Below are 15,098 nucleotides of genomic sequence, written 5' to 3'. Positions count from 1 at the left end.
AAATTAAAGGTGTGAATGCAATTCATTGCATTAGAAGGCTGCTTATAAATCTTCTGTTTATGGACACTGAGAAGTGAACATGGAAAGCTCAAAGAAAGATAAACTTGAAGGAAGCAGAAAGGAAATAGGAGGAAAAAATACCTACAATAATTGTGGGAAATAAGAAGACGTGGATTAACCTCCACATGGATTAAAATAAAAATGTCTTCCTTCTTTCATTGTCTTCATTCCGACTCTTTTTGGTACTAATGGTTACTTCCCACCTCAGCAGGGGCTGATGAGTACACTCTTCATGCTTCAAATTTTAGTTAGATAGGAAAGTAATGAAGTCACCTCTCCCTCAAATATCACCAGCTTCTGTTGTGAAGAAGCAAGTATGCTTCACATCTGCTTCAAAATTTTGGAAATAAAAAATAATAACCATACCCATCTGCATACTTTCAACTTCACCTCCCTTTCTGCACTTTTTTATTTACACATGCACTGTAGTAATGCAAGAATATATTTCTGGGGCCAGAGCAGAGGCGGAGGTGGTAGGGTGTTTGCCTTGCATGCGCTAACCTAGAACTGACTGCAGTTCGATCCCCTGTTGTCCCATATAGTCCCCAAGCCAGTAGTGATTTCTGAGCGCATAGCCAGGAGTAACCCCTGAGTGTAAGTGGGCATGGTTCAAAAAACAAAAAGAAAAAAAGAATATATTTCTGAGATAAAAATGTTCAGCTCAGGTATCACATTTAAGGTGCTTTGATTTTCAGTTCTAATATATATTGCTGCCCCAGAAGTCAACAGAGTCATGAATTTGAAGGCTTCATTCCAAGCATAGCACACAAACATATTTACCTCAGTAAATATGTAAGTTTTTCTTATTATATGTCTATGTAAAATGGTATATCATTGTTCATCTTAACGCTATAGCTTCCTTTTTCATTGAATTTATATGTAAGTTATGCCAAGAATATTCAATTATTGAAATTTTCTCCTTATTTTTCTAGTAGTGAATTGCAATGATTTGTTTCTATTATTGGAGCATGCTATACTTCTAATAGTTTTATGAATAGATTGTTTTGTCTTATTTTTAAAATATTTTTTATTGTGACCAATGTGAATTACAAGTCTTTTACAGTTATACTTAAGGTACATAGTGACAGTGAATTATGGCCATTCCCACCACCAGTGCTGTTCTCCCTCTTTCCCCACCCTGTTACCAGCATACATCACATACCTCCCCCTGGACCCCCTGAACTGCTAGTGTAGCAGGTCCCCTTTGTGTATAGCTTGTTGTAGATCAGATATCTTGATTCTGTTGTCATTGACTCTTTGAGTTGGGTGTTTAGGTCTAAATTTTTTATTTCCACTCAATGTTCATGCAATTGTTTGCTCCTGGTACCATCTACTTTTGTTTGTTTGTTTTTGTTTTTTGGGCCAAACCTGGTGACACTCAGGAATTGCTCCTGGCTTGGCAGGGAGGGCATATGGGACACCAGAGGATGGAACTGCAATCCTTCCTAGGCTAGTGCCAGCAAAGCAGACATCTTACCGCTCCACACCACCACTCCAGCCCCAACCATCCACTCTTTCCCACCTGAATTTATAAGGCAGAACAAGATGATTCAAGTTGTGTTTCTATTGGGGAAAAAAGAAAGCTGGTAGGAGTCTATAAATATCAATTTAAAAGAAGAAAGGAAAAACAATAGAAAACAAAACAAGCAACAGCAAAAGAAACACAACAGCAACAAAAACCAACAACAAGAAAGAAAAATAAAAGGAAGGAGGGCTGGTGTGACAAGGTTGTGTGTGTGTGTGTGATTGTGTGTGTGTGTGTGTGTATGTGTGTTTTGCATAGGCACAGTATAAGTATTGGGGAAATTAGAAAGGGAATTCCTTTAGATAGATACAGGGTTACTCCACCCTTGAAGCATATTGTCAAGGGAACAACTACAGGCTCTGGACATGCTCATTATTGAACCCCCAGGTCTTTTTATGATGCCAGGAAACATTCTGTTCGCTGACAGAATCAGTCCTCTATAATTAGAGATCTTGGTATTTGCACGGGTCATGAAAAGTCTAAGATAGAGTCTTTCTTTATGGTTCTAAAAGTTCTGCTCTGTCACACTTGTTGTAGTCAGTGTTCTATATTAATGATCTTGGCTTTTGCACATCAATGGACAGAGTGTCTTCTGATTTTATCTTACCTTTAGGTGATGAGGTAGGGCAACTTGCTCTTAGATCAGATTGTTGCTGTTTTCTAGTCATCAGGATGTCTTATCAGCCTGTCACAAGTTGGTCCAGAGCAGTATTAAGAATTTCCCTGGAGTGTTTGGTCCTATTGCTGTTGCAGGGAACTGTGTCAATTCTACAGTTGAGATCTGGGATTTGGGGTTGGATGATTGCTGTCCACTCATCCGGAATTTGAGTCCCCGTGACAAATGCTCAGGGAGGGTAGTGCCCCAGTATTAAAAGAATTATGAGTTCCTATCCCTAATAGATAAGAGCTTGTTTCTCTACTTAAGATTTCTCCTTTTTTAGTATGCCTATGCAAAAGGGAATGGTGCCATACTATATTGCTGTTGCATGTTGGGGTAAAAATAATAGGCTAAACCTTCTCTGTGCCCTGGTTTTCAACTGAGCTTTTACACGAAGCAAGACTTTTTTTCTTCTAGAATTTTGTACCAAGCACAACCTAAACAGGTGAGATTTTTTTAAACAGGTGAGATTTAAAAAATAATATATATATAATAAAAATAAAAATACATATAATAAAACAAGGGATGAAGGACACTATGTTTACCATTGGAAATAAACATCTAAGAGAAATAACTATTGAGTTATTAAACATACAAAGAAAATATAGATATCCCTATTAAGTGTTTTGAGAAATTCTTGGGGGAGGGGTCAAATCCAGGGCATATTTTCATAGGATGAATCTGAGAGCTTAAGAAATAATTGAATTAAGAAAAGATAAATAAATAGCTAAAATATAGATTAGGAGAGAAAGAAAGAAAAAACAGAAAAGAGGGAAAAATAAAGAAAAAATAAATTAAAAACATTCAGGGTCTGGAGAGATAGCACAGTGATAGGGTGCTTGTCTTGTATGCGGCCAACCCAGGACAGATGGTGGTTCAAATCTCGGCATCCCATATGATCCCCTGAGCCTGCCAGGAACGGTTTCTTAGCAAAGAGGCAGGAGTAATCCCTGAAGGCCATCAGGCATGGCTCAAAAACCAAAATTAATTAATTAACTAATTAATAAAAGAAAATTTGGGCTGTCACCTAGGAGTGGAAAGGTTTTCCAACTTATAGGCACTTGATCAATGGCAGGGGCGAACTTTGCTAAATGAAGCTTTGGGTCTTATATTGTACATGGAGCATTTTAGGATATACATAATATTCATGTCTAGAGTACTAAGAAATATGGGAGTGAACAATATAAGAGGAGTCTACCCTATATAGTATCATTTGCATTGTCTTGTGCATTGAGGTTCCTTTTCTAAAAAGAAACTGACAGCATGGGCTTTATGATATAATAGTAAAATAAGTTGAATTGAAGAGAATAAAGAAGAGAAGAAAAGAAGAAAGAAAAAAAGGAAAAAAGAGAAAAGAAAAAAGAAAAAAATGAAAAGGGATAAAATTTGCAAAAATGTTCTTGAGTAGGGCCTGTAACATAAGTCTATGGTGTACAGTTGTCTGTTTCAGTGGTCTCAATGGTTGTATGCTTTAGTCCTAATAGAAGACATTATCAAAAGGAAATTTGTAAATTGGAGTATTTTATCAAGACATTGTCATAATAAAAGCACTGTATATGGTATCTAATATAGACTGAGCTTCGAATTCTACCTAGCAGTCAGAAATGATACAATCATGGATTTTGCAGCAACATGGATGGAACTAGAAAATACTATGTTAAGTGAAGTAAGCCAGAAGAAGGACAAATACAGAATGATAACACTTATTTGAGGTATTTATAATATATATGCCTATATACATATGATTCTTATGAATAAACACAATTGTCTAAATGGTAGAAAATTCAAACACTGTAGGTGCCAGAGTATAGGAGGAGAAGTGATCAAATCAAGTGAAAAAGGGGGAAACACAGAGCCTCTACCTTAAAGAAACCAGCAACAACTGAAATAACTGTTTAGAGTGAACAGCTGTTCATCCAACTTCTCACTACAAAGGTTTATAATAATGTTCTAAGGTATTTATCCACAGAAATAGGTGCAGAATATGATTGGTATCCAGGGACTCCTGCTGTAATGCTTACTATCAATATGTTCTAATGCCTTCATTTTATTAGGTTTAAAATAACTCTTTAGCTTTAACATGTGCACCATGATGCATAATGCAAAGAATGATTGGTAAAAGGTATGGTGTTGGAATTTTGAGCATGAAAAACCATTGTGAATGTCCTTGTAAACCACAGAGTATGAGTAAAACCTTTTTGTAAAGAAAAAGAATTAGCTATTCCTTCTAAGTGCAGGCAGCTACCTTGAACAATGTCTGGTTTCTCTTTAAATGTAATTCTGGGACCAGTGCTATTGTACAGTGGGCAGTGCACTTGCCTTGCATTCAGTGAATCTGCATCCTAGGCCTAGAACCCCATAAGGTTCTCTGAAATCCATCAGATGAGATATGTGAGTTTTGCCCAGCATAGCCCCTACACAAAACAAAACAAAAATGTCATAATTCTTCATTGCCTATGCTAGAAAGAGACATTCTATTGTTATCTACTTGACCTAAGTGTCGAGGGGTTGTGTAAAGACCAAAGATTAAAAGTGACTAAGGTTTATTTTTTTTTCTGAGACAATCATTTATTTATTGGATAGGGCAAGGTCATGTAAGAGAGGAAATAAATCCAAAAGAATGTATTTGGCTTGGTGTCACAGACATCGAGGCTTTCAACAAACAACACTGCTCAGCACATAATGGAAACAGGTCCTATACAATCATGAAGGCACTGCCATGCTGCTCACACTCCAGTTTACCACTCTGCATTTTGCAGTCCACTAACTCCTAGCATTTGGCTAGTTCTCTGGTTATGAAATATCGAAAATGAGTCCTACATAACCATTTGACCCTTCAATAGCACATGTCTCTCAATGTCACAGAAAAACATAACAAACAGCTGCAGCTTAATTCACTACCTCACATCACATTGTTTTTGGACTGCCCTCAATAGTTTGAGACTGTCTCAGTATTATAAATAAGTCTGTCCTTAATTCATTTAGCATTGTTACGATGCATTCACATCACCATTAGTCTTACAGTACAAATTTCGGGAAAGATAGAAGAAATGCACTGGAAGAAAATTTAAAAGGTTCTTGGGACGCTCACTGGTCTGAGGTCTACACACTGCTAGCAAAGTTAGGGTGCTGTCTCATTTATCTTCCAAATTATTTGGCATCGCTGTTAGCATGATTTTTCTGACTGAGTAGGCATTGAGTTCAAGATCCACTCTAGAGCCTGGGCAAGATATTCTAAAGTAGGAGATCATGAAAGCCCCATTTTAAAACCAGCAGACCAGATTGTAGAAGCCACTTCCATGCACAGCAACCAAGAAAGAGTTCTCAAACCGAGTTCTCAATCCACACTTAAAAAACAGTTATTTGGGCGGCCAGTCCCCTGAATGCCAGATAGGACATCAATTCATTGACAATAACTGACAAGAGCAGCCAACTCTCTGGAGAGAAAAATTCGTGGATCCCCTAGACTGGGAGGCAATGTGGAGCTCTCTCCACAATGAGAGGTTTCTGCTGAAGGGTGTAAGGTTTTGTAGAGTTTGAAATAGAGAAGGGAGGGTCACTGTTGTTGTGAAGGTGCTATGGGGAGGCATGTGGTATTGAAGCAGGACGAAAGGGACTAAAATTGTTAAAAAGAAAATCGTAGAGGAGCCTGTTCAGGAAAGTGGGCAAGACACTAACTTTTACACATCCTACCAGGGCACAATCCCCAGCACGGCTCCACCAAAAAAAAAAAAAAAAAAAAAGTTGTTTTTTGTTTGTTTGTTTTGGGTCACACCCGGCAGCACTCAGGGGTTACTTCTGACTCTTCACTCAGAAATCCCTCCTGGCAGACTCAGGGGACCAGATGGGATGCTGGGATTCGAACCACTGTCCTGCATGCAAGGCAAACACCCTATCTCCATGCTATTTCTTCAGCCCCCTATTGTTTTAATACCTGCTTGATTCTAGGACCCACCACCCTGGGGACTTTCCTATTCACCGTTTAAGCATGAGTGTAGACTTGTAGAACTATCTGCTCTTTGAGGCAGGCCTCTCCTACAGAACCAATTATGTTCCTGAATTTCTTCTTTATCTGATGCTGCAAACATTATAGACTTGTATAAATGTGTATGTGTATCTACCGCTGAATATATATTTATATATTTCTATGCATAATTATAGAATAAGATTTAAAGAATGGAGGAGTGCTTCCCAAAGTATCCCTTCTGTTATTTCTTGTTGATACTATTTTATCAATTTGAGACAAAGGAAATAGAAATTGGGGTCAAATAGAGAGGAAAAGGGGGGAAAGTGACAATGTATGGACTTATTCCATGTGTTTGACTAAAAGATTTTGAAAACAAATATAAAGTGAATTACGTTTAATCTTCAGGTGTTTTTGAAATTTTATAAACTAATCAGGTATTCTTTTTCAATTTTAGGTCTTAAATAGAATCATGGCCAAACCTTATGAATTTAACTGGCAGAAAGAAGTTCCTTCCTTTTTGCAAGAAGGAGCCGTTTTTGATAGATATGAAGAGGTAAAGTGTTTTTTGTCTTTTCTCACAAAACATTCTAATAATGATTTCATTTTAGTAAATAAATAATTTTTACATAATTAAGAACATTTAGAGGATTTATCAGTTCAAATAGTTGGAAGAAGCAATGTATGAAATAATATGATGGTAATAATGATATTACATTTAATTAGCTCATTTCATGACAAATTTAATAATTATTTTAGTATATAAATTATTGAGTGCTCACAATTTGGTAGACAAGTAATTTTATTTTTGTTTATTTTTGTTTTAATTTCTTCAAGCAACCTTAAAAGGTTGTGGTTTATTATCCATGTTTGTAGATGGCTTTATATAGTGACAGATTTTGCTTAATGAAGTAGAGTAGGTCGAATTTCTACGGACTTTTATTTATCATAAATGTTATTATAATTGGACTTTGCATTGGTCATTTTGATGTACTCCTTTGCTTTTTCTTTTTATACTCAATTTAATCAAAGTTTTTCTCTCTGTTTGGATCAGTCATTTCTTGGGTCATTTCAAGGTGGCAATATGTCAAGGGTTTGATTGAGGTTACCTTTATGTTAAAATGTTTAGTAAGATAAATTGCAGCTTCATTAGCATGTAAATGTATGGATTTTCTTAGATAGCACTTGACTTTGAGGTGCCTTGCTTATGAAGTGTTGTTGCCTATAAAATTGTGAAATTGGTCGGGTTCATTTAGAGCCGGAGTCTCAAACTTGCGGCCCTCCGTACAACATTTTGTGGCCCGCGACCGGCCTTCAAATACCGCAGTATTCGCGATTATTCACTTACTGAATAACCGCAATAAAAATCGCATTAGTAAGAAAAAAATCGCATTAAACATTCGCATACCCCGAGCAGTTCCGTTCGGGTATGCAAATGTTTAATGCGATTTTTTGCGATTTTTTTCTTACTAATGCGATTTTTTATTGCGAATATTTGGTAAGCGAAATCCCTTATGCGGCCCTGCCTCGCCCCGACTTTGCCTCCTTCGGCCCCCAGGGAAATTGAGTTTGAGACCCCTGATTTAGAGTAAGAGTTGGTTCCTTTCTAAAACAAAGAACAGCGATAGTTGCTAGTTTGGATGGCCCTGCCATTGGCCTAGCTTCTCAGCTAGGTTTTTCCTGAGGTCTGTGGGCTGATGTGACTCAATAACTGTTGAGTTGAATTTTTCTAAATTATGTATCTTAGCTCTCACTATATTTACACTATAACTGCCTTGTAAGTACAGAAAATTAAGAAAGGCAAATGATGAGCCTGAATGTGGCCTCTGTTCCTCGCACTAAATTAAAGGATTCACACAAGAGTCATTTATGTGACTGAAATTTTACTACATGTCCCCAGATAAGTGCATTCTATTATAAGAAGAAAAAGAAAATAATATTCCATCACCAGAGGCAACCAATATTACTAATTCTCTGGCAGTCTGTCTATTTTCTTTTCTACAGTTGTGGTCATTAAGTAATCTTTTGAAAATATCAGTTGGAATAAGTTCCCCATTTAAAATGTTTTTATGACTTTTAATCGTAGAATAAAGAGAAACATTTGGGCCAGAGGGATAGTACAGGGGTAGGAGGCTTATCAAGCCAACCTGGTTTGATCTTCGGCATTTTATCTAGTCTCCTAAATACTGCCAGATCTGATTCCTGAGCTTAGAGTCAGAGATAACTGACTGGTTGTGGCCCCAAAACAAAACAAACTACCCAAAATTACATTTCTTAATGAAGTATAGATCTTCTATGATGTGTTTTGCTTTCTACCTTATTTACAGTTTCACAGATGCAAACAGTAAATGTTCCGTTAAGTGCCTTGTGCAGAAGTCTCCCTCTCTCTGTTATGTCCAGGTTTCTTCTGATTTGACTGCTAAATTTCTATCCATCCTTTAGAAATGAGAGAAGTAATCTTAATGTCTTCATTATTTTCAGTGAATATTCAGTGAATCTTCAGTGTATTTAGTTTAATGCATTCAGTGAGATTCAGTAGCGCCTTGGGGCCTCAAGTCATCTACCTGACATGGATTCTACTGCATTAACATTTTGTTGTCTGTTTTTGTCTCTCCTATTAAACTGAGAATCTTGAGTTCATGATGATCTTTTTGTTATCACTTTTAGTTCAGAGACTAGTATAATGCTTGCTAAAGTCCTGCAGGTGCCTCAATAAAATTTTAAGCATAGCTAATCTAACTGTAGATTATGTTAATATTTTGTTAAATATATTTGACAAGTAAAGCAATATGTAAATATATCTATATTTTACAATTATATAAAAATAACAACATATTATATCAATATATTGATATGTTATAAAACATGTTGTATATTATATTCTATACATTATATTTTAATAACATATTTTACTAATATATAATAATATGAGAATGTATATAATACCATTGCAATATATATAATAATATATGAATAATATAAATAACATATGTGTTAAATTTTGTTAATATTTGCTTGTTCACTTTCTTCATAATTAAAATGGTAAGAGGATAATAATACTTACCATTGAGCTTTGACAGATTCAGATTAGGTTAAATCATGTGGTATCGTTTAAGTAAAACTTGATCACTATCAGTGTCTTGATATAGGTCAAACCTATTACAAAGTAAATTATTGCAATTGCCTACTTTTTGTTTGGGGGCCACACCTGGCAGTAATCAGGGCTTCCTGAGAATTCTACATTCAAAGATCGCTCCTGGTGGCACTTGAGGGTTCATATGCGGTCAGGGGATTGAGTTCAGATCAGTTGTGTGCAAGGAAAGCACTTAGCTGCTGTACTACCTCTCTGGATTACAATTGAGTGCTTTTATTCATTTTGTCTAAGTTGGCAAAGAATGCTGAGGATAACTTAGTTTCATTTCCAAGTCATTCTCCCAAGTAGAGCAAATCATGAGTAGGTGGAATACTAGTGTCATAATATAATGTCCATTTCCCTTTATTGTAAACGAATAAGCCATCTCTTCCCGAATGTTCTAGAGTAGTAATTTTCAACTATTCATGCCAGCACTGGTCACAGATAGATAGGTTAAACGAAAATTGCTGTCTGTTAAATAGCACTAAGTTTTCTTTTTCAGATTGACAGGAAATTTTGGTATGCCAACACTAGTCTGTGAATCTATAATTATATGCCACTTTACTATCATCTTCAAAGATTTGCCATTTATTTCATACATATCCCAAGTACTAATAACCAATAGGGTAATTTTAAAATACTGCACTTTCTTTTAAAACTTCACAGACAATACCCCAAACCAGTAAATAAATGCCAGGACTGAATAGCTCCATAACATAATTAATGTTATTCTTGGTTTTTGGACCACACCTGGTGATCCTTAAAGCTTTTTTCTGACTTTGTGCCCAGTTTATTTCTGATCTAGCTTTTATTCTTTTTCTTCTACTTTTTTGGGGGGTTCCTTTGCTGTTGGTTTTCCACATATGTAAGAAGTCCCTTAAAGCTGTTGATTTTGTAATTTTCCTTCTTCCTAATGTAGACCTGTAACTGCTATGAGTTTTCTCCTAAATACTGCTTTTACTGTGTCCCTTGAATATGTGCAATTAGTTTCTTCAATGGTTTCCAGCAATCTCTATTTCTTCTTTTATTTCCTCTTCTATCCAGCTATTGTTGAGCAGCATGTTGTTTAGTCTCCAGGTGTTAGATATTTCTCCACATCTTTTTACAGTCAATTTTGATCTCTGTGACATTCTAGTCTGTTACGGTGGTTGGTATAATTCTTACATTTGTGACTTTATATAAGTTAGATCTGTGTCATAGAATATCGTTTATCCTGTTGAGAAGAATGTGTATTCTGCTTTCTGAGGCTGAAACACGCTGTAGACATCCATGTGCCATAATTCTTCTAGCTTATCAATTAGGGCTCTTATGTCTTTGCTAGTGTTGTGCCTAGTGGATCTGTCTAGTGGTAATAATGGGCTGTTGAATTCTCCCACTACTATCACTTTTTCATCATCTGTTGCTCTAGTTTGTGAGCAAAAGCCTTACATATTTTTCTGGGTCTACATTTGTTGCATTGATGTTGAGCAGAGTTAGTACTTCTCGGGCTATTTTTCTGATCAATAAATCAATAAGTAGTGAGCATCTTTGTCTAATATTATTTTCTTGAGGTTGAATGCAGTTTGCTTCCTTAGGAGTATGGATGTCTCAGCTTTTTCCCCAATGACTTGTATAATAATTGTCCATCCTTTTACTCTGAGCCTGTTTCTATCCTGAACTTTTAAGTTATTTCCTGCAGGCAGCAGATGTCTGGGTTTTGTTTCCTTATCCAACCCACTACTCTGTTCCTTTTGATGAGAGAGTTTACTCCATTAACATTGAAGAAAACTATTGACAGAAGCTGTTGTGCCGTTATATAGTGTATGATGTTGTTGTTACAATTGCGGGTTTGTTTTGTGTAAATGCTCTTTGAGTAGTTCATTTAAGGTCAGTTTGGTTAGTGCAAATATTGCGAGTTCTTTTTTCCCAAGAATGTTTTTATTACCCCTCACATTTAAGTGAGAGTTTTTTTTTGGGGGGTAGTGGACTCTAGGTTGAAAGTTTCTTTCATTCAGTAGTTTGACTTATGTCATTCCATTTCTTTCTTGCCTGGATTGTTTCAAATGGAAGATTTGGTTTGATTCTTATTTTTTCTTTATACTTGAGTTTTTTCTTTCCTTCACTGCCATAAAGAGTCCATCTCTTTCTTTTTTTCTTTCTTTTTTAGCCACTTAGATTACTAAATGTTTTTGTTTGTTCTGGTAGGGTCTTTTTTGTTTAGCACTCTTTTTTGTCTTTTGGATTTGTTAAGAAACCTCTTTCCCAAGGGTGGCGAAGTTCTCTGCTATTATGTCCCTCACTACTTGTTCTTCCTGTTTCCCATTTCCTTCCCCTACTGGTATTCCTATAATTTGGAAATTATTTCTCTGGTTTTTGTTCATTAGGTACCTTACATTTTTTCCTGAGTTTTGTCTCTCCTTTATTTTTGACTTCTTTATCAACGCTGGCTTGTAATTTGTCTTCAAGTTTGTCTTTGCAACTTTCCACCTGTGTAATTCTATTATTATGACTTGATAACATACCTTTAAGTGCTTTCAGTTCCATTTGTATGGATTTTCTCATCTTTAGTAATAGTTCTTTGAGTTGGTTGAATTGTTCATCCATAGATCTCTTAATTTCACAGGCTAATGACTCTTTGATTTCCATTGCTAGACCATTAAGTGTTGATTTTAGGACATCACTATAAGGTTCAGGCATTAGGGTGGACTTGGATATTTGTCAGGATTTCTCTCCACTATATGTGGATTTCTCACTACATGTGTCTTTCTTAGCTGCCCCATTGGTCTTTGCATTTAGTGGTTTGAAATGCTGGAGTATCAGATGTTTAATTAAGAAAGTGATCAACTGTTTGCATGAAAGGTGGCTTGAGGTATATCTTTTTTAGAGGTTATTTTTCTAAACTAGTAAACTTGTCTAAGTATGATAAAAATATTGCATGCTATTTTTTTGACTTGTTCAGCTGGGCTGTGAGCTATATATTTTCTAAGAGAAAGAAGTGCTAGATCCAATCTCCCTGGAAATCTATGATTTAAATCTATGATATAATTTAAATATTATTAAATAAGTTAAAATCTATGATATAAATTTAAATGATTTTGGAAAATAGTTTGGGAAAAGGAAGGCTGATGGGAAGGAGGGAGGTTTCAGTAATGGCACTAGAACCAGAAGGAGCCTGAGGGAAGGTTGGAAAGGAGGTCCCATTCGAGCTTGGTTGAGGGGACAGGAATTTCCCTATTCCCACCCAGACACAAACCTGACTCACCTGGGAACAAGCGATCAACAATGATGCTGGAACCTGGAAGGAGGCTGAGAAAAGACTCAAAAGGACAGCCCTATCTGCATTTGGTTGAAGGGAATAAGACATGAGGTCCCCTATTCCCAGAAACAAACCTTTGGGCAGACAATTAGTAATGGCAATGGAACCCAGGAGGAGTCTAGGGAAGACTGATAATATAATTCTTATATTTGTGACTTCATGTAAGTTAGATTTGTGTCCTAAGGCATGGTATATTCTAGAAAAGGTTCCATGTGCACTTGAGAAGAATGTTTATTCCTCTTTTTGAGGTTAGAGGGCCCTGTATAAGTCCATTAGTCCTAGTTCTTTTAGTTTCTCATTTAGGGATCTAATAATGTCTTTACTAGTGTTTTGCCTAGTGGAACTGTCTAGTGGCAATAATGGGGTGTTGAAATCTCTTACTACTATCACATTTCCATCCATAAGTTCCTCTAGAGTTGTGAGCAAAGCCTTACATATTTTTCTGGCTCTAAATTTGGTGCATAAATGTTAATCAGAGATAGTACTTCTGGATTGAATGGTCCCGTGATCAATAGATGGTATCCATCTTTGTCTCAGTACTTTTTTGAGGTTTAATGAAAGTTGGTCTTATTTATGAAATGCTATCTCAGATTTTTTTGTTTTCCAGTAGCATGTTTAATTGATTTCCATCCTTTTACTCTAAGCCTGTGTCTATCCTGAACTTTTAAGTGTGTTTCCTGAGGCAGCAGATAACTGGATTTTGTTTCCTGATCCAATCCTCTTCTCTGTGCCTTTTAATAAGAAAATTTAGTCCATTTAAGGAAATTATTGCCAGAGAGGGTTTTTGTGCTTTAATATTGTTTAGGATTGTTGTTACAATGGGGTGTTTGGTTTGTGTTATTGATCTTTGAGTAGTTTATTTAGCGTCTGTTTGGTTAGGGCAAATATTGTGAGTTCTTTTTGTCTGAGAATGTTTTTAACCTTCCCTCCCATGAAAATGAGATTAGCTGGGTAGTTGACTCTAACTTGGAAGTAATTTTATTAAGTTGTTAAATATATGGTTCCATTCTCTTCTTGCCCGAATTGTTTCAAATGGAAGGTCTGGTTTGATATTTATGTTCCTTACTTTCTACTTGAAGAATTTTTATTTTTGAAGATTTTATTCTCCCATATTGCTTTGAAGAATTCATTTATCTTTGCTTTTTTTCCCATTTGAATGAACTATATGTCTTGATGTTGTTCTGTTAAGGTCTATTTTATTTGGTACTCTTTTGCCTCTTATATTTGAACTGCAACCTCTTTCCAGAGAGTGGGGAAATTCTCTGCTATTATGTCCCTAACTACTTGTTCTTGTCTTTTCCTTTTTCCTCCCCTTCTAGTACTCCTATAAGTCGTAGATTATTTCTTTTCTCTTTGTTCATTTAGTACTTTACATTTTCTTCCAATGTTTTTATCTCATTTCTTTATTGACTTCTTGTCTTCATGTTCACCCATGTGATTCTCTATGTGTGTAATTCTGCTATTGTGGCATGCTAGCATGATTTTTAGTTTTCTTATTTGTATGGACTCTCTCATCTTCTGATAGAATTCTTCTTTGAGTTGATTGATTTGTTTGTCTATGGATTTCTTAATTTCTTTGGCTAGTGATTCTTTGAATTCTACTGCTGAGAAATTAAATGCTGACTTAAGGTCTTCATCTATAGGGTTCTTTTACTTTGGAGAACTTGGAAATTTGCTGACTTTTCTTCATATACCCAGCTGCTGGTGTCTTCCTCAGTTTCTCCATTGTTCTTTGCATCGGGTGGGTTGGGGTGCTGGAGTTTCAGGCTGTTTAAAAAAGCAGTTGGTTTAATAGTGTAAGAGGTGGTTGGAGATATATCTGTTTTAGGGTTTATTTATTTTAGGTAAGTGAGATTACCCAAGTCTGGTAGAGATATTCTAAACTAATTTGTTGGGCTATTATTTTGATTTTGGTGCTTTATATTTTCAAAGATAAAAGAAATGTTAGGCCCAAACTGCTAGAACCATCTGGTATAAATTGAAGTGTCAGCGAGATTTGTGGGGCAGCAGGACTATGGGCAGAACATGTATGTCCAGTTTCAACATATCTCTCCTGAGCTGGAGCAGTAGAGCTTCTGGCTGGCAGCGGCTGGAGATGCAGTGGAGGAAGGTTGGAGGAGGTTCCTGTTTACAAGTGCATTGGGCTTAAAACCGGTCCTATGGGTGCCTGCACCCCAGCCCTGTTGAGCTAACTCCATGAGGTTCAGTGCAGAGGGTTTTTGGTGGGTCATACAGATCTCTCCTGAAAAAGGCAGTAGAGAATTCTCAAAAAAAGTACTATTTTGATAAACAAAATGTGATTTGATAAACAGGAGTTTCATAATTATTTTATTTTTCCTCTCTGCTCTCTCTGTTTCTCTGTCTCTGTCTGTCTGTCTCTGTCTCTGTCTCTCTCTGTCTGTCTCTCTCTCTTTCTGATTTTGGGCCAAACCCGGTGGTGCTCAGGGGTTACTGAGCTATGAG

General features: G+C 36.3%; 1 protein-coding gene across 6 annotated transcripts in view; it reads left to right on the top strand.

Annotated features, from left to right (window-relative positions):
• Nucleotides 1-15,098, top strand: part of PLCB4 (phospholipase C beta 4) — a 418,068-nt gene that overhangs the window by 246,212 nt on the left and 156,758 nt on the right. For all 6 annotated transcript variants that reach the window (XM_049780221.1, XM_049780218.1, XM_049780220.1 and 3 more), the window contains one exon: nucleotides 6,665-6,763. In XM_049780221.1, the coding sequence (XP_049636178.1) occupies nucleotides 6,680-6,763 (84 nt within the window). In that variant the 5' untranslated portion in view covers nucleotides 6,665-6,679. The remainder of the gene's footprint in view (nucleotides 1-6,664; nucleotides 6,764-15,098) is intronic.

This window comes from Suncus etruscus, chromosome 9, assembly GCF_024139225.1.
Source record: "Suncus etruscus isolate mSunEtr1 chromosome 9, mSunEtr1.pri.cur, whole genome shotgun sequence".
NCBI classification, from domain to species: domain Eukaryota; kingdom Metazoa; phylum Chordata; class Mammalia; order Eulipotyphla; family Soricidae; genus Suncus; species Suncus etruscus.
The sequence above is the reverse complement of the archived record's forward strand: the minus strand, read 5'-3'. Positions and strand labels throughout refer to the sequence as shown.